Raw genomic sequence first — 24539 nt, forward strand, 5'->3', positions numbered from 1 at the left:
AACATAAGATTTTACTTCTCATTTATTTAAGGGTTGTGGGCGTTACTGGCAGGGCCAGCATTTATTGCCCATCCCTAACTGCCCTTGAGAAGGTGGTGGTGGTGATTCTGAGGGGGATTGACCGGGTAGATGCTGAGAGGTTGTTTTCCCCGGGCTGGAGAGTCTAGAACCAGGGGTCACAGTCTCTGGATAAGGGGTTGGCCATTTAATATACAGACGAGGAGGAATTTCTTCACTCAGAGGGTGGTGAATCTTTGGAAATCTCTGCCCCAGAGGGCTGTGGATGCTGAATCGTTGAGTATATTCAAGGCCGAGATCGATAGATTTTTGAACTCTCGGAGAATTGAGGGATATGGGGATCGGGTGGGAAAGTGGAGTTGAGGTCGAAGATCAGCCATGATCTTATTGAATGGCAGAGCAGGCTCAAGGGGCAGTATGGCCTATTCCTCTTCCGATTATGTTATGTTTACCATTACATTTCAAAGTCCCTCCAGTTTGTTGCAGCAATCTGTTGGGCCATGTGGTATTTAAAACTCCCTGTTGCGCTGACATTTCATAAATACTCTCCTGGTAGTTGGTTCAAAAGGTACAAGGGATCCCGAAAAGACCAATCTTTTATTAAAAATAAATAAATAAATAAATAAATTTAGGAGGCTTGAGACAGAAACAAGGGGCAAAATTTGATTGACGATGGCACGATGATGTTTGAGGCAAGTCCTGTCCAGCCAGCCATGAAATGAGGTCCAAAGGAATTCCATTAAAGATCAACTCTCGGGTCATTCCAACGCCTGATGATGCGTGTGTGGGGAAAACCTTCCTTGTGAAAGTCGGAATTTACAGGGATACGAGCTGTGCTGATTTGGAGATGAATCATAGGTTGTCGCCATCGTCAACCGTGAACAAACCATCTTCATTTCTTCAGAAGCAAATTACTGCGGATGCTGGAAATCTGAAATATAAACAGAAAATGCTGGAAACACTCGGTGGGTTAGGCAGTGTCGGTGGGGAGAGAAACAGCGTGAATGTTTCGGCTCGATGACCCTTCGTCAGAACTGGAAAAAGTTAGAGAGATAACCGGTTTTAAGCAAGTGTAGGGGCTGGGAAAGGGGGGAGGGGGAAGGGAGGAAAGAACAAAAGGGAAGGTGGGGTGGAAGGCAGGAGAGATTAGAGAGACAAAAGGAGATGGTAATGGGGCAAGTAAATAAACAGAAATGGGTCGAGAGGAGGTGTGAATGGGGATAGCAGGATCATCAGCAGTTGCCATTCTAAATAACAATGGGCGCAGTGGTTTTTAGCTGAAATTTCTGTGTCTGCCAACTCTGCTCTGACATTGATCAGCAATGTTCTTGGAGACCAACTTATGGGATATTCTGGGCTCTTAAGAATAGTTTCTTATAACCCTGCTCCCAGAATGAAACTCAATCCCATGTCTATTCTTGAACTATTCCATTCAACACCAGCATTTCAGCATTGTTCAAATGGGCCTTTTTTTTTTACATTGAATAGACCGTTATTTAAACCTGCTTGGTTCTGATCACTTGTTTAGGGAGCCATTTATCCACCTGGCTTATTCAGATGGAAGGCTTTGAGGGGATCTGATCAAGCTGACGAAATCCTGCAGAGCACGAATACAAAATCTGAATTAGAAACGGAAAATGCTGGAACATCTCAACGGGTCAGACAGTATCGGTGGAGAGAGAAACAGCGTTAACGGAAGGGTCATCAACTTGAAACGTTAACTCTCTCTTTCTCTCTCCACAGATGCTGCCTGACCCGCTGAGTATTTCCAGCATGTTCTGCTTTTACTTTAGATCCTATAGAGGATGAGAACAAGGAAAAGCCACCAATCTAAAAATATTGCTTTTATCCTTCAGCACAGGATAACTAATTATTTTTTAATTGCTCGAGCAGATGGCTAAGCTTATTAATTACTGTTTTAAAAAAAAAAAAAATGTTCCTGTTACTGTTTACTTTTATTACATTTATTTGGCAATTAGTCACTCTACAGTAACACCAACTTGCATTTATATAGCGCCTTTAATGGAGTAAAATGTCCCAAGGCACTTCAGGGGTGTAATCAGACAAAATTTGATATCGAGCCACATGAGGTATTAGGACGAAAAATTTGGTCAGAGGTAGTTTTTAAGGAAGAAAGGAAGAAAGATGCGGAGAGGTTTAGGGGAGGGTATTCCAGAGCTTGGGGCCTGGGCAGCTGAGGCTAGAATTGGAGGAGCGCAGAGATCTCTGAGGTTGTTAGCGATAGAGTGGGAGCGAGGCCATGGAAGGATTTGAACACCAGGATGAAAATTAGTCCAGTCATCATCATAGGCAGTCCCTCGAAATCGAGGAAGACTTGCTTCCTTTCCAAAAATGAGTTCTCGGGTGACTGAACAGTCCAATATGGGAATTACAGTCTCTGTCACAGGTGGGACAGACAGTCGTTGAAGGAAGGGGTGGGTGGGGAGTCTGGTTTGCCACACGCTCCTTCCGCTGCCTGCGCTTGATTTCTGCATGCTCTCGGCAACGAGACTCGAGGTGCTCAGCGCCCTCCCAGATGCTCTTCCTCCACTTAGGGTGGTCTTTGACCAGAGACTCCAATCTAGTGTAATGTTGTTCCGCCACCTTCTGAAGACAGAGGATCGCAGGAATCCACTTAATAAAACTAGTAGCTAAAATAAATTGAAGTGTTCCCTGCCTGATCCCTGGGCACGTTCCAGATGCGCTTGGATATATGGACAAGGAATAGCACGCCTTGGCACTTGTAGAGCTTGGTGTTCACTGATGAGCATGATCGGAGATGTGGAAATCTGGAGTAAGAGAGTAAAGGAGTGGAGTTTAAATTAGAGTTGTACTTCAGTGAAACTTCATGGAGGGAGGGGAGGGGAGGGGTTCTAAAGTTTCACCCAAGCTTCCAGATGGAATATGGGAGGTTTTATTCTTGACTAAATGTCCTGAAAGGGATGTGTGCAGCTTTTCACAAATGGCAAACATGGAGATTCTGTGCTTTTTTTTCCTCCTTTATCACAAACCTAACGCGGTTTCCTTCCATGCATGCTGTCGTTTTTCCAGACTCCTGATGGTTGCTTGGGAGGTCATTCAGGCTCCCAGTGAGACTGGCCTAAAATGGAAATCTCTTTGCGTAAAGTTCCGACGGGGAGTTGTTTTTGAGAATGATGGGAAATCAGAATTTATCGAGAGAGAGAGCTCAGGTTAATGGGCATAAGGGATTAGTAGGTTGGTCAGTTTTGGGATGTAACAGCGTGATTAAAAAGTGATATTTTAATAAATTCTAGTTATGGATATTGAACAGCTGACAAGACATTAATTTAGTTTTGTCTTGGAAATATACTAAAACATTGTTCTGTCAGTGTTACTCATTGTAAATTCACACAATGGAGTTAAATATTCTAAAAGCATGCTGGACAAACGTGTGGTAATTAATAATCCCACTGCATTAAACAAACCAATTTAAAATGTCACTATTCCACAATTTGAAATGGTGTCAAAATCAGTAGAAATGTGGCCTTGCTGTAAGGGGATTAAAGAGTGGTGATTGCTTGTTAAAGTTGAATGTGTATATTTATATATCGGACGTGCTACATTTGTCATCGACTTGTCCATTTTACACCCATTAAATGGAGCCAACAGCTTTGAGTTTCTACCCTCTCTTCTCCTCTCCCCTCCCCCCCCCACCCCCGAGATTCTTAAGTGACTGTTGGCAAGACCCAGCTGGTCAATTGTTCTGTGGAATTACAGAGCATATACAACACAGAAACAGGCCATTTGGCCCAGCCAGTCTGTGCTGGTGTTTATATTCCACGCCAGTCCCCTCTCAGCCTATCTTTCTATCCCCTTTTCCCTCATGTACTTGTCTGGTTTCCTTTGGAATGCATCACCACTCTTCGCCTCAACCACTCCCTGTGGTAGCGAGTTCCACTCTCCTGGGTAAAGATATTTCTCCATATTTCCCTATTGGATTTATCAGTAATTATCTTGTATTTGTGGCCCCCAGTTTTGGATTCTCTCTCGAGTGGGAACATTCTCTCCACATCTACCCTGTCCAACCCATTCATCATTTTAAAAACCTCCATCAGGTCTAAGTCTTCACTTTAATAAAGAAAAATGCCCCAACCTGTTCACTCTTTCCCGATCGCTGGAATCTCTTGGTTCTGGTTCCATCCTAAATCTTTTTTGCACTTTCTCCTTTTTATCATCATCATAATCATCATAGGCAGTCCCTCGGAATCGAGGAAGACTTGCTTCCACTCCTGAAGTGAGTTCTTAGGTGGCTGAACAGTCCAATACGAGAGCCACAGTCCCTGTCACAGGTGGGACAGATAGTCGTTGAGGGAAGGGGAGGGTGGGACTGGTTTACCGCACGCTCTTTCCGCTGCCTGCGCTTGATTTCTGCACGCTCTCGGCAACGATACTCGAGGAGCTCAGCGACTTCCAGATGCACTTCCTCCACTTGGGGCAGACTTTGGCCAGGGACTCCCAGGTGTCAGTGGGGATGTCGCACTTTATCAGGGAGGCATTGAGGGTGTCCTTGTAATGTTTCCTCTGCCCACCTTTGGCTCGTTTGCCGTGGAGGAGTTCCGGGTAGAGCGCTTATAGTATGGAGTCCAGAACTGTGCACAGTGCTCTGTGTAGCCTAACTAGAGTCCTATACAAGTTTAACATAACCTCACTACTTTTGAATCCTATACCCATGAACTAAATCCCAGTGATGTGTTAGAATTTTAACTGCTATGTTGACCTGCAATGCTGCTTTTAATGATTTCTTCCCCTGTATCTCCAGATCCCTTTCCTCTTCTTTTCCAATCCGTTTCTTATTTCCTGATGTATAGTTGATGTATCTATTTTTCCTACCAAAGTGCATTACCTCACATTTATCGATGTTGAAGTTGATTTTGCCAGCAAAACTCGGCTGCCCCGTGTCCTAACTCGCACCAAGTCCCGCTCACCCATCACCCCGCCCCCCCGTGCTCGCTGACCTACATTGGCGCTGTTGTATATGCACACTATAGATATACTCTGTGTAGTCACTGTATAGTTGCATAAAATGGAGACTTGTTTACCAGAGGTACCATCAACAAGGTTCACACTGTATACACTATGCTGGCACCACCAGAGGGCGCAACTGGTGGAGGCCCAGGGGTCACCTGTACACCACAGGTACCCAGGTATAAAAGGGAGTCCACCATATGGTATCCTCACTCGAGTTATATTAAAAGAACTAAGGTCACTACAGTTCAAGTGCAATACTTTGCCTCATGGAGTCATTATCAGAGCATCTAAAGATATAACAGGCTCCCGAAATGCCTCGATTTCAAAATTCTCATCCTTGTTTTCAAATCCCCCCCATGGCCTCGCCCCTCCCTATCTCTAATCTCCTCCAGCCCCACAATCCCCCTGAGATATCTACGCTCCTCTAATTCTGCCCTCTTGAGCATCCCTGATTATAATCGCTCAACCATTGGTGGCCGTGCCTTCTGTTGCCTGGGCCCCAAGCTCTGGAACTCCCTGCCTGAGCGCCTCTCTGCTTCTCTACCTCTCTTCCTTCAAGACACTCCTTAAAACCGACCTCTTTGACTAAGCTTTTTGTCATCTGCCCTAATTTCTCCTTATGCAGCTCGGTGTCAAATTTTTTGTCTCATAATACTCCTGTGAAGCAATTTGGGATATTTCACTATGTTAAAGGTTCTATATTAATGCAAGTTATTTACTGTCCAGTCTGCAAGTTTGCTAATGTCATCTTGTATTATGTTGCATTCTCTCTGTGTTAGCTACCCCCCCAGTTTGGTATCGTCTGCAAATTTTGATTTGAGTTAAATGTTCCTAAGTCCCGATCATGAGTGCAAATTATGAATAACCGTGGTCCCAGCACTGATCCTTGTGGAAGGTCACTTTCTACCTTCCTCCAATCTGAATAACTGCCCTTTACCCCTACTCTTTTTTAGCCTATTTTTCACCCATTCAGCTATTTGTCCCCTAGCTCCACCAGCCTGATCCTTTGTCACACGTCTACCGTGTGGAACACGACTGTGTTTCTACGGGGCAGTGGGTGTTACATCCATACAATGCGATTGGGGCGCAAGGCTGTATAAATATCCTCGACTTTACTCCATTTCCATTAGAAGCTGGGAATAAATTTCACGGGCGTTATTTTCTTGGACGTTTTAATGAATTCAAATTTAATTCATAAACGACTTGTTTTCATGTTCATTCAATTTCACCAACTTGTCGCTCCGAGACTGGGAACAGGTCGACCAGAACAAAGACCTTGATATGCAGCAAATTGTTATTTGTTCTCGGCAACACTCAGCAATTTCTCTCTGCTGTTTATCACGTCTTTGGTACAAAATGTGAGGTGGGGGGAGGAGCAGAGACCAATTTGGACGAAAGTATAGAATTTCTTTCCTCTTTTTTTTTTAAATGAAGGACCCTGTTGTATCTTCCAACCTGAACAATGAAGCTTCATACACAGTAAGCGAACCGGTTGCATTTAGTGGGCTCTTGCTGTGTGCAAAATGGCTGCCACATAACCCACAGTTACTGCACTTCAAAGCAATTCATTGCACATGAAGTGCTTTTGGGGTGTTTCTGGGAGATGTGAGGAGGACCAACGTCACCTGTGAGCGGTGCTTTGTTCTACATGGCCTGTTACTTTAATGCATGGTCCCTTTAAATCTCCGCGCCGGGCGGTGTTCACACCGGAGAAGCCGGTGAGCGGTCCCTTTTAAATCTCCGTGCCGGGCGGTGTTCACATCGGACAAGCCGGTGAGCGGTCCCTTTTAAATCTCCGCACCGGGTAGTGTTCACACTGGAGAAGCCAGTGAGCAGTCCGTGCCGGACCTTTCCCAGTACTGCGTGGCTGCACAGCTTAGAGAGGATGTTGGTGAGGACCTGTATGAATGCAAGTTCTTTATCTGTAATTCATCATCATAGGCAGTCCCTCGGAATCGAGGAAGACTTACTTCCACTCCTGAAGTGAGTTCTTTTGTGGCTGAACAATCCAATTCGAGAGCCACGGTCCCTGTCACAGGTGGGACAGACAGCCGTTGAGGGAAGGGGTGGATGGGACTGGTTTGCTGCACGCTGCTTCTGCTGCCTGCGCTTGACCTCTGCACGCTCTCGGCGATGAGACTCGAGGTGCTCAGCGCCCTCCCGGATGCACTTTCTCCACTTAGGCTGGTCTTTGGCCAGGGACTCCCAGGTGTCAGTGGTGATGTCGCACTTTATCAGGGCGGCTTTGAGGGTGCCCTTGTAACGTTTCCTTTGCCCACCTTTGGCTCGTTTGTCGTGAAGGAGCTCCGCATAGAGCACTTGCTTTGGGGGTCTCGTGTCTGGCATGCAAACTATGTGGCCTGCCCAGCGAAGCTGATAGTGTGGTCAGCGTTTCAATGCTGGGGATGTTAGCCTGCACGAGGACAAAGAACAGATGTTGGTGCACCTGTCCTCCCAGCGGATTTGCAGGATCTTAGATATCCTTGGTGATATATCTCCAGCGACTTGGTGTCTTCTGTACTTTGTCCATGCCTCTGAGCCATACAGGAGTGGGGTCAAACAGGGCTGTGTCATTGCTCAACCTTCTTCTCAATCTTCCTCGCTGCCATGCTCCACCTCACAGTCAACAAGTTTCCCGCTGGAATGGAACTAAACTACAGAACCAGTGGGAAGCTGTTTAACCTACGCCACCTCCAGGCCAGGTCCAAGATCACCCCAACCTCTGTCGTTGAGCTACAGTACGCGGACGACGCCTGCGTCTGCGCACATTCTGAGGCTGAACTCCAGAATATAGTCGACGTATTTACTGAGGCATACGAAAGCATGGGCCTTACGCTAAACATCCGTAAGACAAAGGTCCTCCACCAGCCTGTCCTTGTCGCACAGCAGTTCTCTTCCCACCCCCGGTCATCAAAATCCAGTGCGCGGCCCTCGACAACGTGGACCATTTCCTGTCCTGATTGTAACTACAATGTAACACCACTGTATTACTGTACACACTCAACTTAGCTGCACACCTTGACCACAGGGGGTGAACTTGTGGGAGACACTCCTTACCTGACCACACAGGTATATAAAGGGAGGTCCCACGCAGGGTCATTACTTCTGGAGTGCTGTAATAAAGAGTTACGGTCACAGTGGCCTTGTCCCTGGAATGTTCCTCATGTGGTTTCATGCTGTAGAGTAAGGACTTAACATTTCCCATACCTCGGGAGCCTCTTGTCAACAAAAGCAGATGTTGATGCGGAGATTCAACTCCGCCTCCAGTGCGCCAGTGCAGCCTTCGGCCACCTGAGGAAAAGAAAGTTCGAAGACCAGGCCCTCAAATCTACCACCAAGCTCATGTCTACAGGGCTGTAGTAATACCCTGTAATTAGCTGCCTTCTCAAAACATTGCGTGGATACAACAAACGGGGAGGGACCCTCATTAGGCAAATTGGATCGTGCCTCTGAAGGGATTGCTGTATATTTTGTGTTAACAGAGCATTTTTACAAAATCTCATTAGATAAATGTATTGATTTTCCTGTCTTGTCTTTTTTTGCAGTCATCACTAACCAATAGTGATATAATATTTGTGAAGTTACATGCCCCTTGGGAGGTTCTTTGCAGATATGCAGAGTTAATGAATGTGCGAATGCCTTTCAGGTGAGCTAAACTAGGCTTTTTACCATAATTATTGTGCTGTATGTTTGACCCGAGTATAACGGCGTTGTTTATTTGACAATGGGTCTGTCGGCATCTGCAGGAGGAAAGTCGGCCAATGTTTCGGGGAGGGTCCCTTTGTGTCCCGATGAAGGGTCTGCACCCAGAACATGGACCTCTCGCTTCTCTCTCCGCAGATGTTGGCAGATACGCTGCACTTTTCTGGGGTTTTTTCAACACTTGAGCTGTTTTTTTTTCCCTTTCCTGTTTTTAAGTGGAAGCTTTTGGCTGTATCCCAGCTTGGAAAAATTGGAGGGAGAAAATGCATCTCGTCACCCGTTTAGAATCGAGTCTTGATCATGTTCCCAGAACATTGAGTACTTTTGGTTGGAAACCTTATAGAAAAATCTATTAGCTGACCAGTCAGCTCGAACTAAATCGATGTCGGTGTCGGCCAATTATAATTAGATGGTGAAAGAGCAACCTGACCAAGATCTCCCAGATTCTCAAGGGTTATGATGGGGCACATCGTGTTTCCACTGGCTGAAGGGAGTAGTTACCAATGAACCAAACCATGTCCCACTGCTACGAAGGGCCGAATGGCCTCCTTCAGGGCTGTGTATCGTTTCATGTTTCTCAAAATAACTAGAGGGAATGCAAAAGTTTATAGCATAGGAGGCCATTTGGCCCATCGTGTCTGTGCCTGCTCTCGTAGGCGAGAGCATTGCAAAACTAATCCCACTGAGCCACGCTCTTCCCCCGTAGCTCAGTACCTTCCTCTGATCCCCTGAAAAGATGCAATGTTCTCCGTCTTAACCTGTAGGAAAACATTCCATGCCCTAACGACCCTTTACCGAAAGTAATGTCTCCGAGCCGAACCCTCTCCCTTCACTGATCATTTTAAACATCGATCAATAGAATTAGTGAAATGAATGGAAAAGGGGAATTAATGTTGTGAAGCGAATTGCGTGACGGTTTCTTGTTACATTTATGTCTCTTTGTGAATTGTTTTCTGTGTGTTTGATCTGTTAATCTCTCCTTTTAGTCTTTTTTTTCTACCTCTTGCAGGCTTTATCTTCAATCTCCCTTTCCTTCCTTGCTAGTTCATACTGTAACTGACGCTGGGTTTTCTTCTCGACTGGCTTCATTTTTGCTGTTCTTCCAGGAGAAAAATCTATTACCTGCATCGGCGGTACAAGTTCATGAGCAGGTTGGTGCGCCAGAGCATTGCCCCGAAATCTAATCTGCATGAACTGCACGAGCGCGCTTCTGTTCCCTGCTCTTGTCGGTTAGAAGATGCCCTAACCGTTTCTCGACCGTTTCCATTATCTTGACACCAAATGATCAGCTCTGGTCACCACTGATGGCAGCCAAGGCCCACTCCTTTTATATTTCAGTCAAGCAAAATGTTACATGCAGTCAATAATATACATTTCAAACTGCGGACCTGCTGGCTGAACAAGCTTATAGTCCTACACACATCGGTGTAAACACCCCTTAGTGTTGTAGTGAACATAAGCACATAAGAAATAGGAGCAGGAGTAGGCCATTTGGCCCCTTGAGCCTGCTCCGCCATTCAGTAAGATCATGGCGGATCTGATCATGGACTCGGCTCCACTTCCCTGCCCGCTCCCCATAACCCTTTATTCGCTAATCGCTCAAAAATCTGTCTATCTCCACCTTAAATGTATTCAATGACCCAGCCTCCGCAGCTCTCTGGGGCAGAGAATTCCACAGATTTACAACCCTCCGAGAAGAAATTCCTCCTCATCTCAGTTTTAAATGGGCGGCTCCTTATTCTCAGACTATGTCCCCTAGTTCTAGTCTCCCCTATGAGTGCAAATATCCTCTCTGCATCCACCTTGTCGAGATCACCTCTCATTCTTCTAAACTCCAATGAGTATAGGCTCAACCTATTTTCATGTCAACCCCTCATCTCCGGAATCAACTGAGTGAACCTTCTCAACAGCCTCCAATGCAAGTATATCCTTCCTGAAATACGGAGACCAAAACTGAATGCAGTACTCCAGGTGTGACCTCACCAATACCCTGTACTGTTGTAGCAGGACTTCTCTGCTTTTATACTCTCTTCCCCCTTGCAATAAAGGCAAACATTCCATTTGCCTTCCTGATTACTTGCTGTACCTGCATACTAACTTTTTGTGTTTCATACACATTGGCCTCCAGGTCCCTTTTGTACTGAAGCACTTTGCAAGTTTTCTTCATTTAAATTATAATCTGCTTTTCTATTTATTTCTGCCAAAGTGGATAACCTCACATTTTCCCACATTATACTCCATCTGCCAAATTTTTGCCCACTCACTTAGCCTGTCTATATCCCTTTGCAGATTTCTTGTGTCCTCCTCACAATTTGCTTTCCCACCCATCTTTGTATCATCAGCAAACTTGGCTACATTACACTCTGTCCCTTCATCCAAGTCATAAATATAGATTGTAAATAGTTGAAGCCCCAGCACCAATCCCTGCGGCACCCCACTAGTCACTGTTTGCCAACCGGAAAAATGACCCATTTGTCCCGACTTTGTTTTCTGTTCGTTAGCCAATCCTCAATCCATGCTAATATATTACCCCCAACCCTGTGAGCTTTTATCTTGTGCAGTGACCTTTTATGTGGCACCTTACAAATTCCTTCTGGAAATCCAAGTATACCACATCCACTGGTTCCCCTTTATCCACCCTGCTCATTACATCCTCAAAGAACTCCAGCAAATTTGTCAAACATGATTTCCCTTTCATAAAATCATGCTGATGCTGCTTGATTGAATGATGCTTTTCCAAATGTGGCGGGTCTGTATCCATCTGGAGGTAATGTCACCATCTGCCATTAACTGCTTGCGTGTCCTGCGAAAGTCCTCCCTGCACAGTCGTTGTTATCATCGGCGGTCCCTCGAATCGAGATGACTTGCTTCCACGCCAAAACATTCATGGGCGTTTCGATGAAGGACAGAATATTCCAGGTCCCGAACTACATCTTGAAGGGTGGAAGATGCCTGTGCGTGGATTTTTTTTAACGTGGGGTGGCCGTTGCACACCAGCCACCACACGGGCTTGACCGAGCTAGGTCTTGGTCCATTGGTAAGGATTAACCAAGACGACTGGAGACCAGCTCTGCTGCACAGTAAACAACCAACCATAGCACTTTGATAACGGAACAGATTGAGCAGGAGCAAGCCTTACAAGGACAAAGAGCAGGAGTCGGCCATACGGCCCCTTGAGCCTGCTCTGCCATTCAATAAGATCATGGCCAATCTTCAACCTCTACTCCACTTTCCCACCCGATCTCCATATCCCTTGATTCACCCTAGTCCACAAAAATCTATCGATCTCAGCCTTGAATATACTCAACGACTCAGCCTCCACAGCCCTCTGGAGCAGAGCATTCCAAAGATTCACCACCCTCTGAGTGAAGAAATTCCTCCTCATCTCAGTCCTAAATGGCCGACCCCTTATCCTGAGACTGTGACCCCCTAATCCCAGACTCTCTGTTCAGCTACTAAACTGCGCATGGTATAAGATGGGCTGCGAGGAGAGAAGACGCGCCGTGACTTGTCTTTGGGAGACGAGGACAAAAATAAAATATATGCCAGTGGCTTGGCTTTGACCTCTCAGCAATTGAGCCGATGAGCGAGGAGGGATTGTTCCATTCTTCTTGCTGATTTGTGTGGCATATAAACCAACTATACATACTAGCAACTCCCCTCTGGGATGCTGATGGGCAAGATGTGCTGTTTTAGAAGGATGGTGACATTATGGCCCAGAATTTCCTGGAAGCACAAAATTGGCGAATTTATGGCATCAATGAAACCATTGCGTTTTCCAATGTTGCAGTGGCGAAATTATGGGAGAATCTGTTGGATAACCGATTAGAATAGGCACAGTGAGCATCCCAATAAGCCCGCACCAGAGCAGCCAATGTCCAAGGTGCCGGGGCCAGACACAGATCAGTGAAAGAAAGACTTGCATTTCTATAGGGCCTTTAACAACCTCGGGACATCCCTGGAGAAGCTGGGGTTGTTCTCCTCAGAGCAGAGAAGGTTGAGAGGAGATTTGATTGAGGTGTTCAAAATCACGAGGGGACTGGACAGAGTAGATAGAGAGAGAAACTGTTCCCATTGGCGGAAGGGTAGAGAACCAGAGGACACAGATTTAAGGTGATTGGTAGAAGAACCAAAGGTGACGAGGTAAAACTTTTTTTTTTAAACGCAGTGAGTGGTTAGGATCTGGAATGCGCTGTCTGAAAGGATGGTGGAGGCAGACTCAATCATGGCTTTCATAAGGGAAGTGGATAAGTACCTGAAGGAAAAAAATTTGCAGGGCTATGGGGAAAGGGCGGGGGGAGTGGGACTGGCTGAGGTGCTCTTGCAGAGAGCCGGCACGGGCTTGACGGGCCGAATGGCCTGCTTCTGTGCTGTAACTATTCTGTGAAAGAAAAAACATGCATTTCTATAGCGCCTTTCACGATCTCAGGCCAGTGAAGTTCTTTTGAAGTGTAGTCACTGTTGTAATGTAGGAAACGTGGCAACCAATTTGCGCACAGCAAGCTCCCACAAACAGCAGTGTGATAGATCAGCTGTTTGTGATGTTGTTTGGTGTATTCATCGGCTCACACCACTACCAAGCGCCAATCTTTAACAGTTTAAGTGGCCGCATGGATCACTGTGGCATTAATTCAGCAAACTGCCGAGTGCCATTGATTTTAACGGGGAGTGGGGCGGGGCTCTGGAAATTAGCTGTTCAACTGTTTTTGGCGAGGGAAATGGCAAAAGTGATCAGGTGTGGTGCAAGTAATAGTCGTGACTCGCTAGGACCTTTGTGCCATTAAACGGGCCCAATAACCTCGATACGTCGTTACAAGGGCGTGAGCTTCCAGGAAATTCTGAGCCAAAATCATGTTAATACATGATGGATTATTCTGCTGCTAAATTGCAGCCGGGGTATAACATGCTCGGTCCTGTTAAGGCGTCAAGGTGTAATTATGTCTGACCCAGGTCAGTTAGAGGTTAATTGCTCTTAGCAGATGCGCAGGCCAGTTCGAGTTCAGACTGCTACTTTTACTCTTCAATGTCTTTTTATTTAAGTGGAGATAGAGAAATTTGCATTTGCAACAGCTGAAGTATGTGCGACTCGCAATTGTTATTAGCATCTGTCCCAGTGAGCTGTAAGCATAGAGATGAGACCATTGATAACTGTTGCGCGTTTTTATGACAGGATGGAGAAACGGTTGAGCAGGTTCCGAGGATGGTTACCGAGGAAGCCTATGAAACTGGACAAGGAAACGTTACCGGATCTGGAGGACACCGATTGCTACACCGCTCCTTTCAGCCAACAGAGGATCCATCAGTGAGTATTGCACTCCCCTGCACAGCGTTACAACATGGCGGGCGAACATTCGGTTCTTCCATTCTTACAAGGGCACGTTTCCAGGTTTTGGCAGCATCCTCTTTAGTGAAGTCAGATGCAAAGTTCTCATTTTAGTACCTCTGCCTCCATGAGAAGATCTCCTTTGTTGGTCCCGAATCGGCCCCGCCCGTCTTTTGACTATCCTTTTCGCTACATTTGTCTATGACTGAGCAGAAGGAATACAAAAAAGAAAGACTTGCATTTTATATATCGCCTTTCATGACCACCAGATGTCTCGAAGCGTTTTACAGCCAATTAAGTGTAGTCACTGTTGTAATGTGGGAAATGCAGCAGCCAATTTGCGCACAGCAAGCTCCCACAAACAGCTACTACTACTGCTACTACTAGGCGGACCCTCGTAATGAGGATGACTCTCGATACCAAAAAAAAGATGGTCCCACAGGTGTTACAATGAGTTACATCTTGAAGGGTGGAAGAAGCCTGTGCGTGGATTTTTTTTTAATGTGTGGTGACTGTTGCACATCAGCCACCATACGGGCTTGTCAGAGCTAGATCTTGGTCCAGTGGTGAGGATGACCAAGACGACTGGAGACCAAACTCTGTTGTGCCTTCCCTGGGCCCTGAACCCTCAGCTGTTACATGCTCGGACTCTCGGCCCCCCCACTGGCCCCAGACTCTCGGCCCCCCCCCCCCCCCACCAGCTGGGTTTTGACGCCGTTCCAATGGGCTGCCTGGGCTCCAGTGATGTCAGTCCAGTCGCCCTGCAGAGGCGGTCGCACTCCTGGGTCACATCGCACCGCTTGCTGCAGTGGCTAGCTCTCTCACTTATACCCCGCCTGACGATGCTGTTCTCTCGCAGGTCCCTGCTACACTTTCAGTCTAACTCCTTATCCTGCTGGGTGGTAAGACAAATCGCAATGTGATAATGACCAGATAATCTGTTTATAGTGATGTTGATTGAGGGATAAATATTGGCCTGGACACAGGGTAGAACTCCCCTCCTCTTCTTCTTCATGTGATCTTTTACGCCCAATTGAGAGAGCAGACGGAGCCTCAGTTTAATGTCTCATCCGAAAGACGGCCCCTCTGACAGGGTAGCCCTCCCTCAGTACTCCCCCTCTGACAGTCAGCCCTCCTGACAGTGCTGCACTCCCTCAGCACTGTACTGCGAGTGTCAGCCTCGACTTATGTGCTCAAGTTCCTGGAGTGGGACTTGAACCCACAACCTTCAGACACTGGTGAGAGCACTACCCACTGAGCCACAGCTGACACACAAGAAACCAGTTGGGTGACACAGTAAATAGTGTAGATTGGGGCCCTTCAATAGTGGGATTATGTGTGAAAGAGAATCGCCTTGTGAATGTGCGGGAACAAGTAAGTAGATTTGGTAATGGTGGACCGGACTGGGCAACAGCAAGTCCACAGCCCATTTTGACTTCAATGGAAAGCGGGCAGAATGGAACCGGGCTTCTGATTTGCTATTGGCTGGTTTGCGCTGTATATCCTGATGGGCCTGCCTCTTTCCAGTCCTGTGAGTCCTGTGCCTCCTGTTTGCAGCTCAGTGCCGACAGGTTCAATAACCTTCTCAATTATCTTCGCACAACACCTTTAGCCAGCAGCGAATGAAAATGGAACCCTTACAAGAAGTGGCTGTCAATCCAGATTTGCCGATTGACAATCTCGTAGCTACACAGCACAGAAATGGTGAGGAAAGCCAGCCTCAGCGATACTGAAGTCCGATGCACTGCAGCAAAGGCTCTGGACAAGGGGGCGGTAATATTCAGTTTGATTGTGGCCCTCGATCCACTCCCCACAGCACAAGCCTGGACAGATGGTTTCAATCCCATGGCCAAATCGGTAGAATCGGGCACATGTGCAGAAAACGGTCCATGATAGGCACATAACAGGAGGAGGCCATTCAGTCTGTTCCGCCATTCAATTAGATCATGTCTGATTTTGTATTTTAAATCCGTTCCTTTTATCCGTCTTGGTTCCGTAACCCTTTATACCCCTGCGAACAAAAATCTATCCATCTCTGTTTTGAAATTTTCAATTGACCCCTGGCCTCAACATCTTTTTGGGGGGGGGGAGAGAGAGTTCCAGATTCCCACCACCCTTTGTGTGAAGAAGTGCTTCCTGACATCACCCCTGAATGGCCTGGCTCTAATTTTAAGGTGATGTCCCCTTGTTCTGGACTGCCCCCACCAGAGGGAACCTTTTCTCTCTATCTACCTGATCAAATCCTTTCGTCATCTTAAACACCTCGATTAGATCACCGCTTAATCTTCTAAACTCGCGGGAATACAAGCCCAGTCTGAGACCAGACTCCACTCACCTGACCATTGAAGAAAGCTAATTTTGCTCTACTTGCATGGAGCAATATGTAAGGTTTCCTATGGATTGGTGTGATGGGACTTATTTAATTTATTAATTCTGGGGCTGTGGGCATCGCTGGCAAGGCTGGCATTTATTGCCTATCCCCAGTTGCCCTAGAAGGTGGTGGTGAACTTTTATCTTGAACCGTTCTTCTCTGTACCGGTTTCATACAGCTTCAGACTGGAGCTAAGAGTCAGTCACATTGGTGTGTGGGTCTGGAGTCACAGGCCAAGACCGGGTAAGGACGGCAGGTTCCTTTCCCGAAAGGACATCAGTGAACCAGTTGGGTTTTTAATGACACTCCCGACAGCTTCATGGTCGCTTTTACTGAGACTAGCTTTTTATTTCCAGATTTAAAAAAATCTGGATTCAATTTTCAAATGGCCATGGTGGGATTTGAACTCTCTCTCCAGATTACTAGTTCAGTAATATAACCATTACAGTACTTGCTCTCTGCTGCCATTGATGGACGGGCTAGCATTGGAGTTTGGGCTAACTGCGGACTGTCAGACTGCCCCTCACACGACCCGCTCACGTTCCCTCACCATCTGATGTTAACAGTCGAACTCCTTTGTTCCCTGTGATTATGCCTTGTTTGCATTCCTCATTCGGATTGAAGTGTAGCCCCTTTAGTGGTTAAGTTGTGCAGACTGCATAACTCGCAATTACTCTGCACACAGATGGAGAGAAACTAGTTCCGCTGTTTGGGGGAAGTCTAGGGCTCGGACACAGCCTAAAAGTTAGAGCCAGGTCTTTCAGGAGTGAGGTTCGGAAACATTTCGACACAAGTTTGGAAAACTCTTCCGCAAATGCTGGGTCAATTAATTTTAAATCTGAGACTGATATAGTTCTGTTAACCGAAGATATTAAGGGATAAGGGGAAAAGGCGGGTATATGGAGTTGGGTCACAGATCAGCCGTGATCTCAATGAATGGCGGAATAGGCTCGAGGGGCTGAATGGCCTCTTGCTGTTCTTATGTGTTGGTTCATATTGTGTACAATGCCTGAGCCATGTTGGTACCAAAATCACTCTTTTTAAAGACTTGTGTTTCTTGTTTAACTTGCATACCATGGGAACATGCCATTCAGTGAGATCATGGCTGATCTGTATCTTAACTCCATTTACTTGGTTCCGTAACCCTTAATAAAAAAAATCTACCAATCTCTGTTTTGACATTTTCAATTGACCCCTGGCTTCAACAGCTTTTTGGGTTTCAAAGTTCCACAGCCCTTTTAAGTGAAGAAGTCCTTCCTGACATCACCCTGTGAGTATTACACTTTTTAGGGGTGATATTTCACATAGAAAGTAATCAGAGATCAATTAAGAACACAACACAAGAAGCAGGAGTAGGCCATTCAGCCCCTTGAGCCTGCTCCACTATTCAACAAGATCATGGCTGATCTGATCTTGGCCTCAACTTCACTTTCCTGTCTGTTCCCCATAACCTTGACTCTCCTGTAGTTCAAGAATCTGTCTATCTCAGCCTTGAATATACTCAATGACCCCACCTCCACAGCTCTCTGGGTAGAGAATGCCAAAGATTCACGACCCTCAGAAGAAATCTGTCAATGTTTTGCCCACTCACTTAATTCCCCTCATAGAAGTTTACAGCACGGAAGGAGGCCATTTCGGTCCATCGTGTCCGCGCCGGCCGACAAAACGCTATCCGGCCTAAACCCACTTTCCACCTCTTGGTCTACAGCCCTGCAGGTTACGGCACTTCAAGTGCACATCCAAGTATTTTTTTAAAATGTGGTGAGGGTTTCTGCCTCTACCACCCTTTCAGGCAGAGAGTTCCAGACCCCCACCACCCTCTGGGTGAAGATATTTCCTCTCAAATCCCCTCTAAACCTTCTACCAATTACTTTAAATTTATGCCCCCTGGTTGTTGACCACTTTGCTAAGGGAAATGGGTCCTTTCTATCCACTATATCTATGTCCCTCAATTTTTTACATCTCAATGAGGTCTCCCCTCAGCCTCCTCTGTTCCAAGGAAAACAAACCCAGCCTATCCAATCTTTCCTCATTGCAAAAATTCTCCACTCCAAACAACATACTCGTAAATCTCCTCTGTACCCTCTCCAATGCATCTACATCCCTTTGCAGACTCTTCGTGTCCTCCTCACAACTTGCTTTCCCAGCATTGTATCTTCAGCAAACTTGGCTACGTTACACTGTCCATTCATTCAAGTCATTAATATAGATTGTAAATAGTTGAGGCCCCAGCACTGATCCTTGTGGCACCCCACTAGTCACTGTTTGCCAACCGCAAAATTACCCATTAAAATAAAAGATGTGTGATGCAGCAAAAATAGAACCTTCATTTAGCCAGTAAGCATCAGGTATCCAGTTGGCATATTATAAGACGGTTAATCCAAAATTAATGAGCAGGCAGAGACTGGAAAATAATGCATTCAAACAATTACGGTGCGAGGTTGCAGAACATTAAATTGAATTATTCACAACTTAAACAATTTGTCCAACTTTTAAATGAGTTAATTTTATGTGTCGGCTGTGGCTCAGTGAATAGCACACTCGTCTGAGTCGGAAGGATGTGAGTTCAAATCTCATTCCAGGGACCCGAGCGCACATATCCAGGCTGACACTCCGGTGCAGTGCTGAGGGAGCACTGCTCTGTCGGAGGGGCAGTACTGAGGGAGCGCCGCGCTGTCGGAGGGGCAGTACTGAGGGAGCGCCGTGCTGTCGGAGGGGCAGTACTGAGGGAGCGCCGCGCTGTCGGAGGGGCAGTACTGAGGGAGCGCCGCGCTGTCGGAGGGGCAGTACTGAGGGAGCGCCGCGCTGTCGGAGGGGCAGTACTGAGGGAGCGCCGCGCTGTCGGAGGGGCAGTACTGAGGGAGCGCCGTGCTGTCGGAGGGGCAGTACTGAGGGAGCGCCGCGCTGTCGGAGGGGCAGTACTGAGGGAGCGCCGCACTGTCGGAGGGGCAGTACTGAGGGAGCGCCGCTCTGTCAGAGGTGCCGTCTTTCAGATGGGACATTAAATCGGGACCCCGTCTGCTCTCTCAGTTGGATGTAAAAGATCCCATGGTACTATTTTGAAGAAGAGCAGGGGAGTTATCCCTGGTGTCTTGGCCAATATTTATTCATCAACCAACATAACAAAAACAGATGATCTGGTCATTATCACATTGTTATTTGTGGGAACTTGCTGTGCGCAAATTGGCTGCTGCATTTCCCACATTACAACAGTGACTACATGCCAAAAGTATTTCATTGGCTGTAAAGCGCTTTGGGACGTGCGATGGTCATGAAAGGCGCTATATAAATGGAAGTTTTGTTTTTATGCATCAGGATGGTTTCCCCAACACTGATATCGGATAGGTTGGTCTGCTGGATTGTCCCAGTTGACAGTAGCTCAGATTAGAATATTCTGGAACTCGGCAGCTCTGAAATACGTTTGAGAGTAAACGTTTGTAAAATTCCCGTCCTTGTTTTCAAATTCCTCGCCCCTCCCTATCTCTGTACACTCCTCCAGCCCCACAACCTCCCCAGATCTCTGTGCTCCTCTTAATTCTGCCCGCTTGAGCATCCCCGATTTTAATCACTCAACCATTGGTGACCGTGCCTTCAGCTGCCGGGGCCCCAAGCTCTGGAATTCCCTGCCTAAACCTCTCCGCTCTCTCTCTCTCTCTCTCTCTCTCTCTCTCTCTCTCTCTCTCTCTCTCTCTCTCTACCCTCTCTCTCTACTCTCTCTCTACCCTCTCTCTCTACTCTCTCTCTACTCTCTCTCTACTCTCTCTCTACCCTCTCTCTCTCTCTACTCTCTCCCTCTCTCTCTCTCTACCCTCTCTCTCGCTCTCTCGCTCTCTCTCTCTCTACCCTCTCTCTCTACCCTCTCTCTCTCTCTACCCTCTCTCTCTCTCTACCCTCTCTCTCTCTCTACCCTCTCTCTCTCTCTACCCTCTCTCTCTCTCTCTACCCCCTCTCTCTCTCTCTACCCTCTCTCTCTCTCTCTCTACCCTCTCTCTCTCTCTACCCTCTCTCTCTCTACCCTCTCTCTCTCTCTCTCTACCCTCTCTCTACCCTCTCTCTCTCTCTCTCTACCCTCTCTCTCTCTCTCTACCCTCTCTCTACCCTCTCTCTCTCTACCCTCTCTCTACCCTCTCTCTCTCTCTCTCTCTCTCTCTCTCTACCCTCTCTCTCTCTCTCTCTCTCTCTCTCTCTCTCTACCCTCTCTCTCTACCCTCTCTCTCTACCCTCTCTCTCTACCCTCTCTCTCTACTCTCTCTCTCTCTACCCTCTCTCTCTCTCTACCCTCTCTCTCTCTCTACCCTCTCTCTCTCTCTACCCTCTCTCTCTCTCTCTCTCTCTCTACCCTCTCTCTCTCTCTCTACCCTCTCTCTCTCCTTTTAAGAAGCTCCTTAAAACCTCCCTCTTTGACCAAGCTTTTGGTCACCTGTCCTAATCTCCTTATGTGGCTCGGTGTCAAATTTTTGTTTGATAATCGTCCTCTGTGAAGCATCTTGGGACCAATCCTCCATCTCTGCAGCTAGCTCACCGCTTTCTAAAAAGGAAAAAGCGTGTATGCACGATATTCTGAAAGGGCTGATTGCTTGAGATGTTTCACCATGGTAAAGGCATTGTATAAATGCAAGTTGTTGCTTTGTTTACATAGGCAGTCCCTCAGAATCGAGGAAGACTTGCTTCCACTCTAAAAGTGAGTCCTTAGGTGGCTGAACAGTTCAATACAAGAACCACAGTCCCTGTCAGAGGTGGGACAGATAGTCGTTGAGGGAAAGGGTGGGTGGGACTGGTTTGCCTCACGCTCCTTCCGCTGCCTGCGCTTGTTTTCTGCATGCTCTCAGCGATGAGACTCATGGTGCTCAGCACCCTCCCGGATGCACTTCCTCCACTTCGGGCGGTCTTTGGCCAGGGACTCCCAGGTATCAGTGGGGATGTTGAACTTTATCAGGGAGGCTTTGAGGGTGTCCTTGTAACTTTTCCTCTGCCCACCTGGGGGCTCGCTTGTCATGTAGGAGTTCCGAGTAGAGCGCTTGCTTTGGGATTCTCGTGTCGGGCATGCGAACAATGTGGCCTGCCCAGCGGAGCTGGTCGAGTGTGGTAACTGAACGGACAGCCATCAGCTGTTTGATGTCCGTATGCCTGTGCTCGCCGATTCACTCTGGGTGAGGTGCGGCTCGCCCTGCGCAATATTGGATCAATATCCGTGCTCTTTAATCAGCAGCGAGACTGCCTGACCCAGCAAATGTTAAGTGCGATGGAACACCCAAGCAGTTTATCTCCAGTGAATCGATGCGAGATTAATGTGGCTAGTCTCTCTCTGGGCATTGCTTGGTTGAGGAAAGTGCAAAAATCGCAAATGCTACTTCCAAGTGAAGGGATTAATTGACATCGTAACGTTCACATTGATCCCCATCATGGTGGGGTTGGGGGTGGAAGAAAGCTCTAAAGCTCACTGCAGCAGTGGACAGCGGGCCAAGTTTTAATTTAGCTCCATTGGGTTTGAAAGGTGGTAGTTTTTGTGATGCAGAATATGTCGATGTTTCAAAAATAAACCGCAAACTAATCCTGCGTTTCCCAGTAAAGTTCTTGGAAATCATCACCACAGTTCACAGATGCAAGATTGTTGGAAATAACTGGTCCGGTACACATGGAATCATTCAGCACAGCCAGGCCATTCGGCCCATCGTTCCTGTGCCGGCTCTTTGAAAGAGTGATCCAATTAGTCCCACAGCCCTGTAAATTTCTCCTTTTCAACTACAACAACAGTAACTTATATTATGTAGCATCTTGACATGGTTCAATGTAGTGAACCATCTCGAGGCGCTTCGCAGGTGTATCGAGAGAAAAAAATTTGACACCGAGTATTTATCCAATTTTCCTTTTGAAAGTTACTATTGAATCTGCTCCCACCGCCCTTTCATGCAGCGTGTTCCCGATCATGCCGTCTAGCAAGTTATTTTATTTATAGGGATATTGTGGGTTAGGAAGCCTAAACGCCGAGTGCAGAAATGCAGCTTAAATGTTTAGAAATGGGCAGATTTGGTATTTATTTAAAGGAAATTGATTTCTTGGCTTTGATTAACTTTCACCCATCAGTAGCCCATTTATCGTAACGGGTTTAACACCATCTGCCCATTAACACTGATCAGCAAATCCCGTCTGCCATCTGATGTAATTACTCTGCCATTGTCACCATCCTGAACTGCCCATTACTGGGATCACCGGGGGTTTTTTTTACTCGAGAGAGAGAGAGAATTTTCTCAGCCTGTGACATTTGCAAAAACAACCTTTTTTAATGAAGATTAATATTCCAACAAAATATAGCAAAGCCAGGCTAATCCCCACACTGCAGACATCTCTTCAAATGATTCTGCTGCACTAATTAGTCCGCGTTTGATGGTTGCCTGGATTATTGGAACCTGTTCATGTGACTTATGTATTTGTTCTGTGCATCTGTGTCAAACTGATGACTCACATCCAGCAATTAGAACTTAATTAAGGTTCCAGTTATCTTAATTTATTTATGTCTTTGGCAATGATACGTCCTTACTACACAGTATAAATGCACACGAGGCCCATGCTTGAGAGGTCAGTCTGTGACCTGTCCTTTATTCCTTAGCACTCAAGTGATGAAGGTGGGTGGAGCTTCCCCTTTTATACCTGAAGGTCCAGGTTAGGAGTGTCTCCCACCTAGTGGTCATTGTTCTCACGGTGTACAACTTAGGTCAGATTATACATGGGTTACAATGCTGGTTGAATACATGACATCACCTCCCCCCCCCCCCAAAGTCTTATTGGGATCACAGGTTAAGTCTCTCTGGTGATTTACGCTCCCTTGTAGAGCGCCTGAGTTGGGGCTCCGGTTGTTGGGCGCTGGCCTGAGTGTCTGCTGTTTGCAGTGCCTCAGGCCTGTCCGGACTGCCCACAATGACTGGGCTCTCCTCCACTTGGTTCCGGTGTTCGGTCACCTGTGGAGGAGTGAACTCTACATCGTGTTCTTCCTCTGCTTCTTCTATGGGGTTGCTGAACCTCCTTTTTGTTTGATCCACATGTTTGCGGCAGATTTGTCCATTGGTAAGTTTAACTACCAGAATCCTATTTCCCTCTTTGGCAACCACAGTGCCTGTGAGCCATTTGGGCCATGCAGCGTAGTTGAGGACAAAAACAGGATAATTTACATCAATACATCGCGCCCTCGCATTCCTATCATGGTAGTCATATTGTGGCTGGCGCCTGCTCTCGATAATTTCTTTCATGGTGGGATGTATAAGGGATAATCGGGTTTTGAGCGTCTTTTTCATTAGCAGCTCTGCAGGTGGAACCCCTGTGAGCGAGTGTGGTCGGGATCTATAGGCCAACAGGAGGCGTGATAAGCGGCATTGTAGGGAACCCCCTTGGATTCTGAGCATTCCCTGTTTGATTATCTGCACTGCTCGTTCTGCCTGGCCGTTTGAGGCCGGCTTGAACGGTGCCGTTCTGACATGGTTAATTCCATTGCCTGCCATGAAGTCCTGGAATTTAGTACTTGTGAAGCACGTGCCATTGTCGCTGACCAAGACGTCCGGTAGACCGTGGGCGGCGAATATTGCCCGTAGACTTTCTACCATGGCAGAGGATGTGCTTGAATTTAAAATGTCACACTCTATCCATTTGGAGTAGGCATCTACTACAACCAAAAACATTTTTCCCATGAAAGGACCTGCATAGTCCACATGGATGCGTGACCAAGGCTTGGCGGGCCATGGCCAGGGGCTTCCCTGGGCGCGTTGCCCAGCTGGGCACACGTTTTGCACCTGCGAACACAAAGTTCCAGATCTACGTCTATCCCTGGCCACCAAACATGTGACCTGGCAATTGCCTTCATCGTGACAATGCCCGGGTGCTCATTGTGAAGTTCTCTGATGAACACCTCTCTGCCCATCTGGGGCATGACTACACGGTTTCCCCACAGTAGGCAATCGGCCTGAATTGAGAGTTCATGTGTTGTCGGCCAAAAGGGACGTTAGAGGTTTGTGATCTGTTTCCAGCTCAAATTTCCTGCCAAACAGGTACTGGTGCATTTTCTTTACCGCATATACACATGCGAGCGCCTCCTGTTCTACCATCCCATAGCCCCTTTCTGCCTGGGACAGACTTCTGGAGGCATAA

General features: G+C 47.0%; 1 protein-coding gene across 1 annotated transcript in view; it reads left to right on the plus strand.

The window, feature by feature from the left end:
* LOC139281351 (anoctamin-4-like) overlaps positions 1-24539 on the plus strand; it is a 297350-nt gene that overhangs the window by 204304 nt on the left and 68507 nt on the right. Inside the window, exons 8-10 of the mRNA XM_070901506.1 lie at positions 8553-8653; positions 9816-9860; positions 13880-14011. Of these exons, the coding sequence (XP_070757607.1) occupies positions 8553-8653; positions 9816-9860; positions 13880-14011 (278 nt within the window). The remainder of the gene's footprint in view (positions 1-8552; positions 8654-9815; positions 9861-13879; positions 14012-24539) is intronic.

The sequence above is a fragment of the Pristiophorus japonicus genome, chromosome 15, assembly GCF_044704955.1.
Source record: "Pristiophorus japonicus isolate sPriJap1 chromosome 15, sPriJap1.hap1, whole genome shotgun sequence".
NCBI classification, from domain to species: Eukaryota; Metazoa; Chordata; class Chondrichthyes; family Pristiophoridae; genus Pristiophorus; species Pristiophorus japonicus.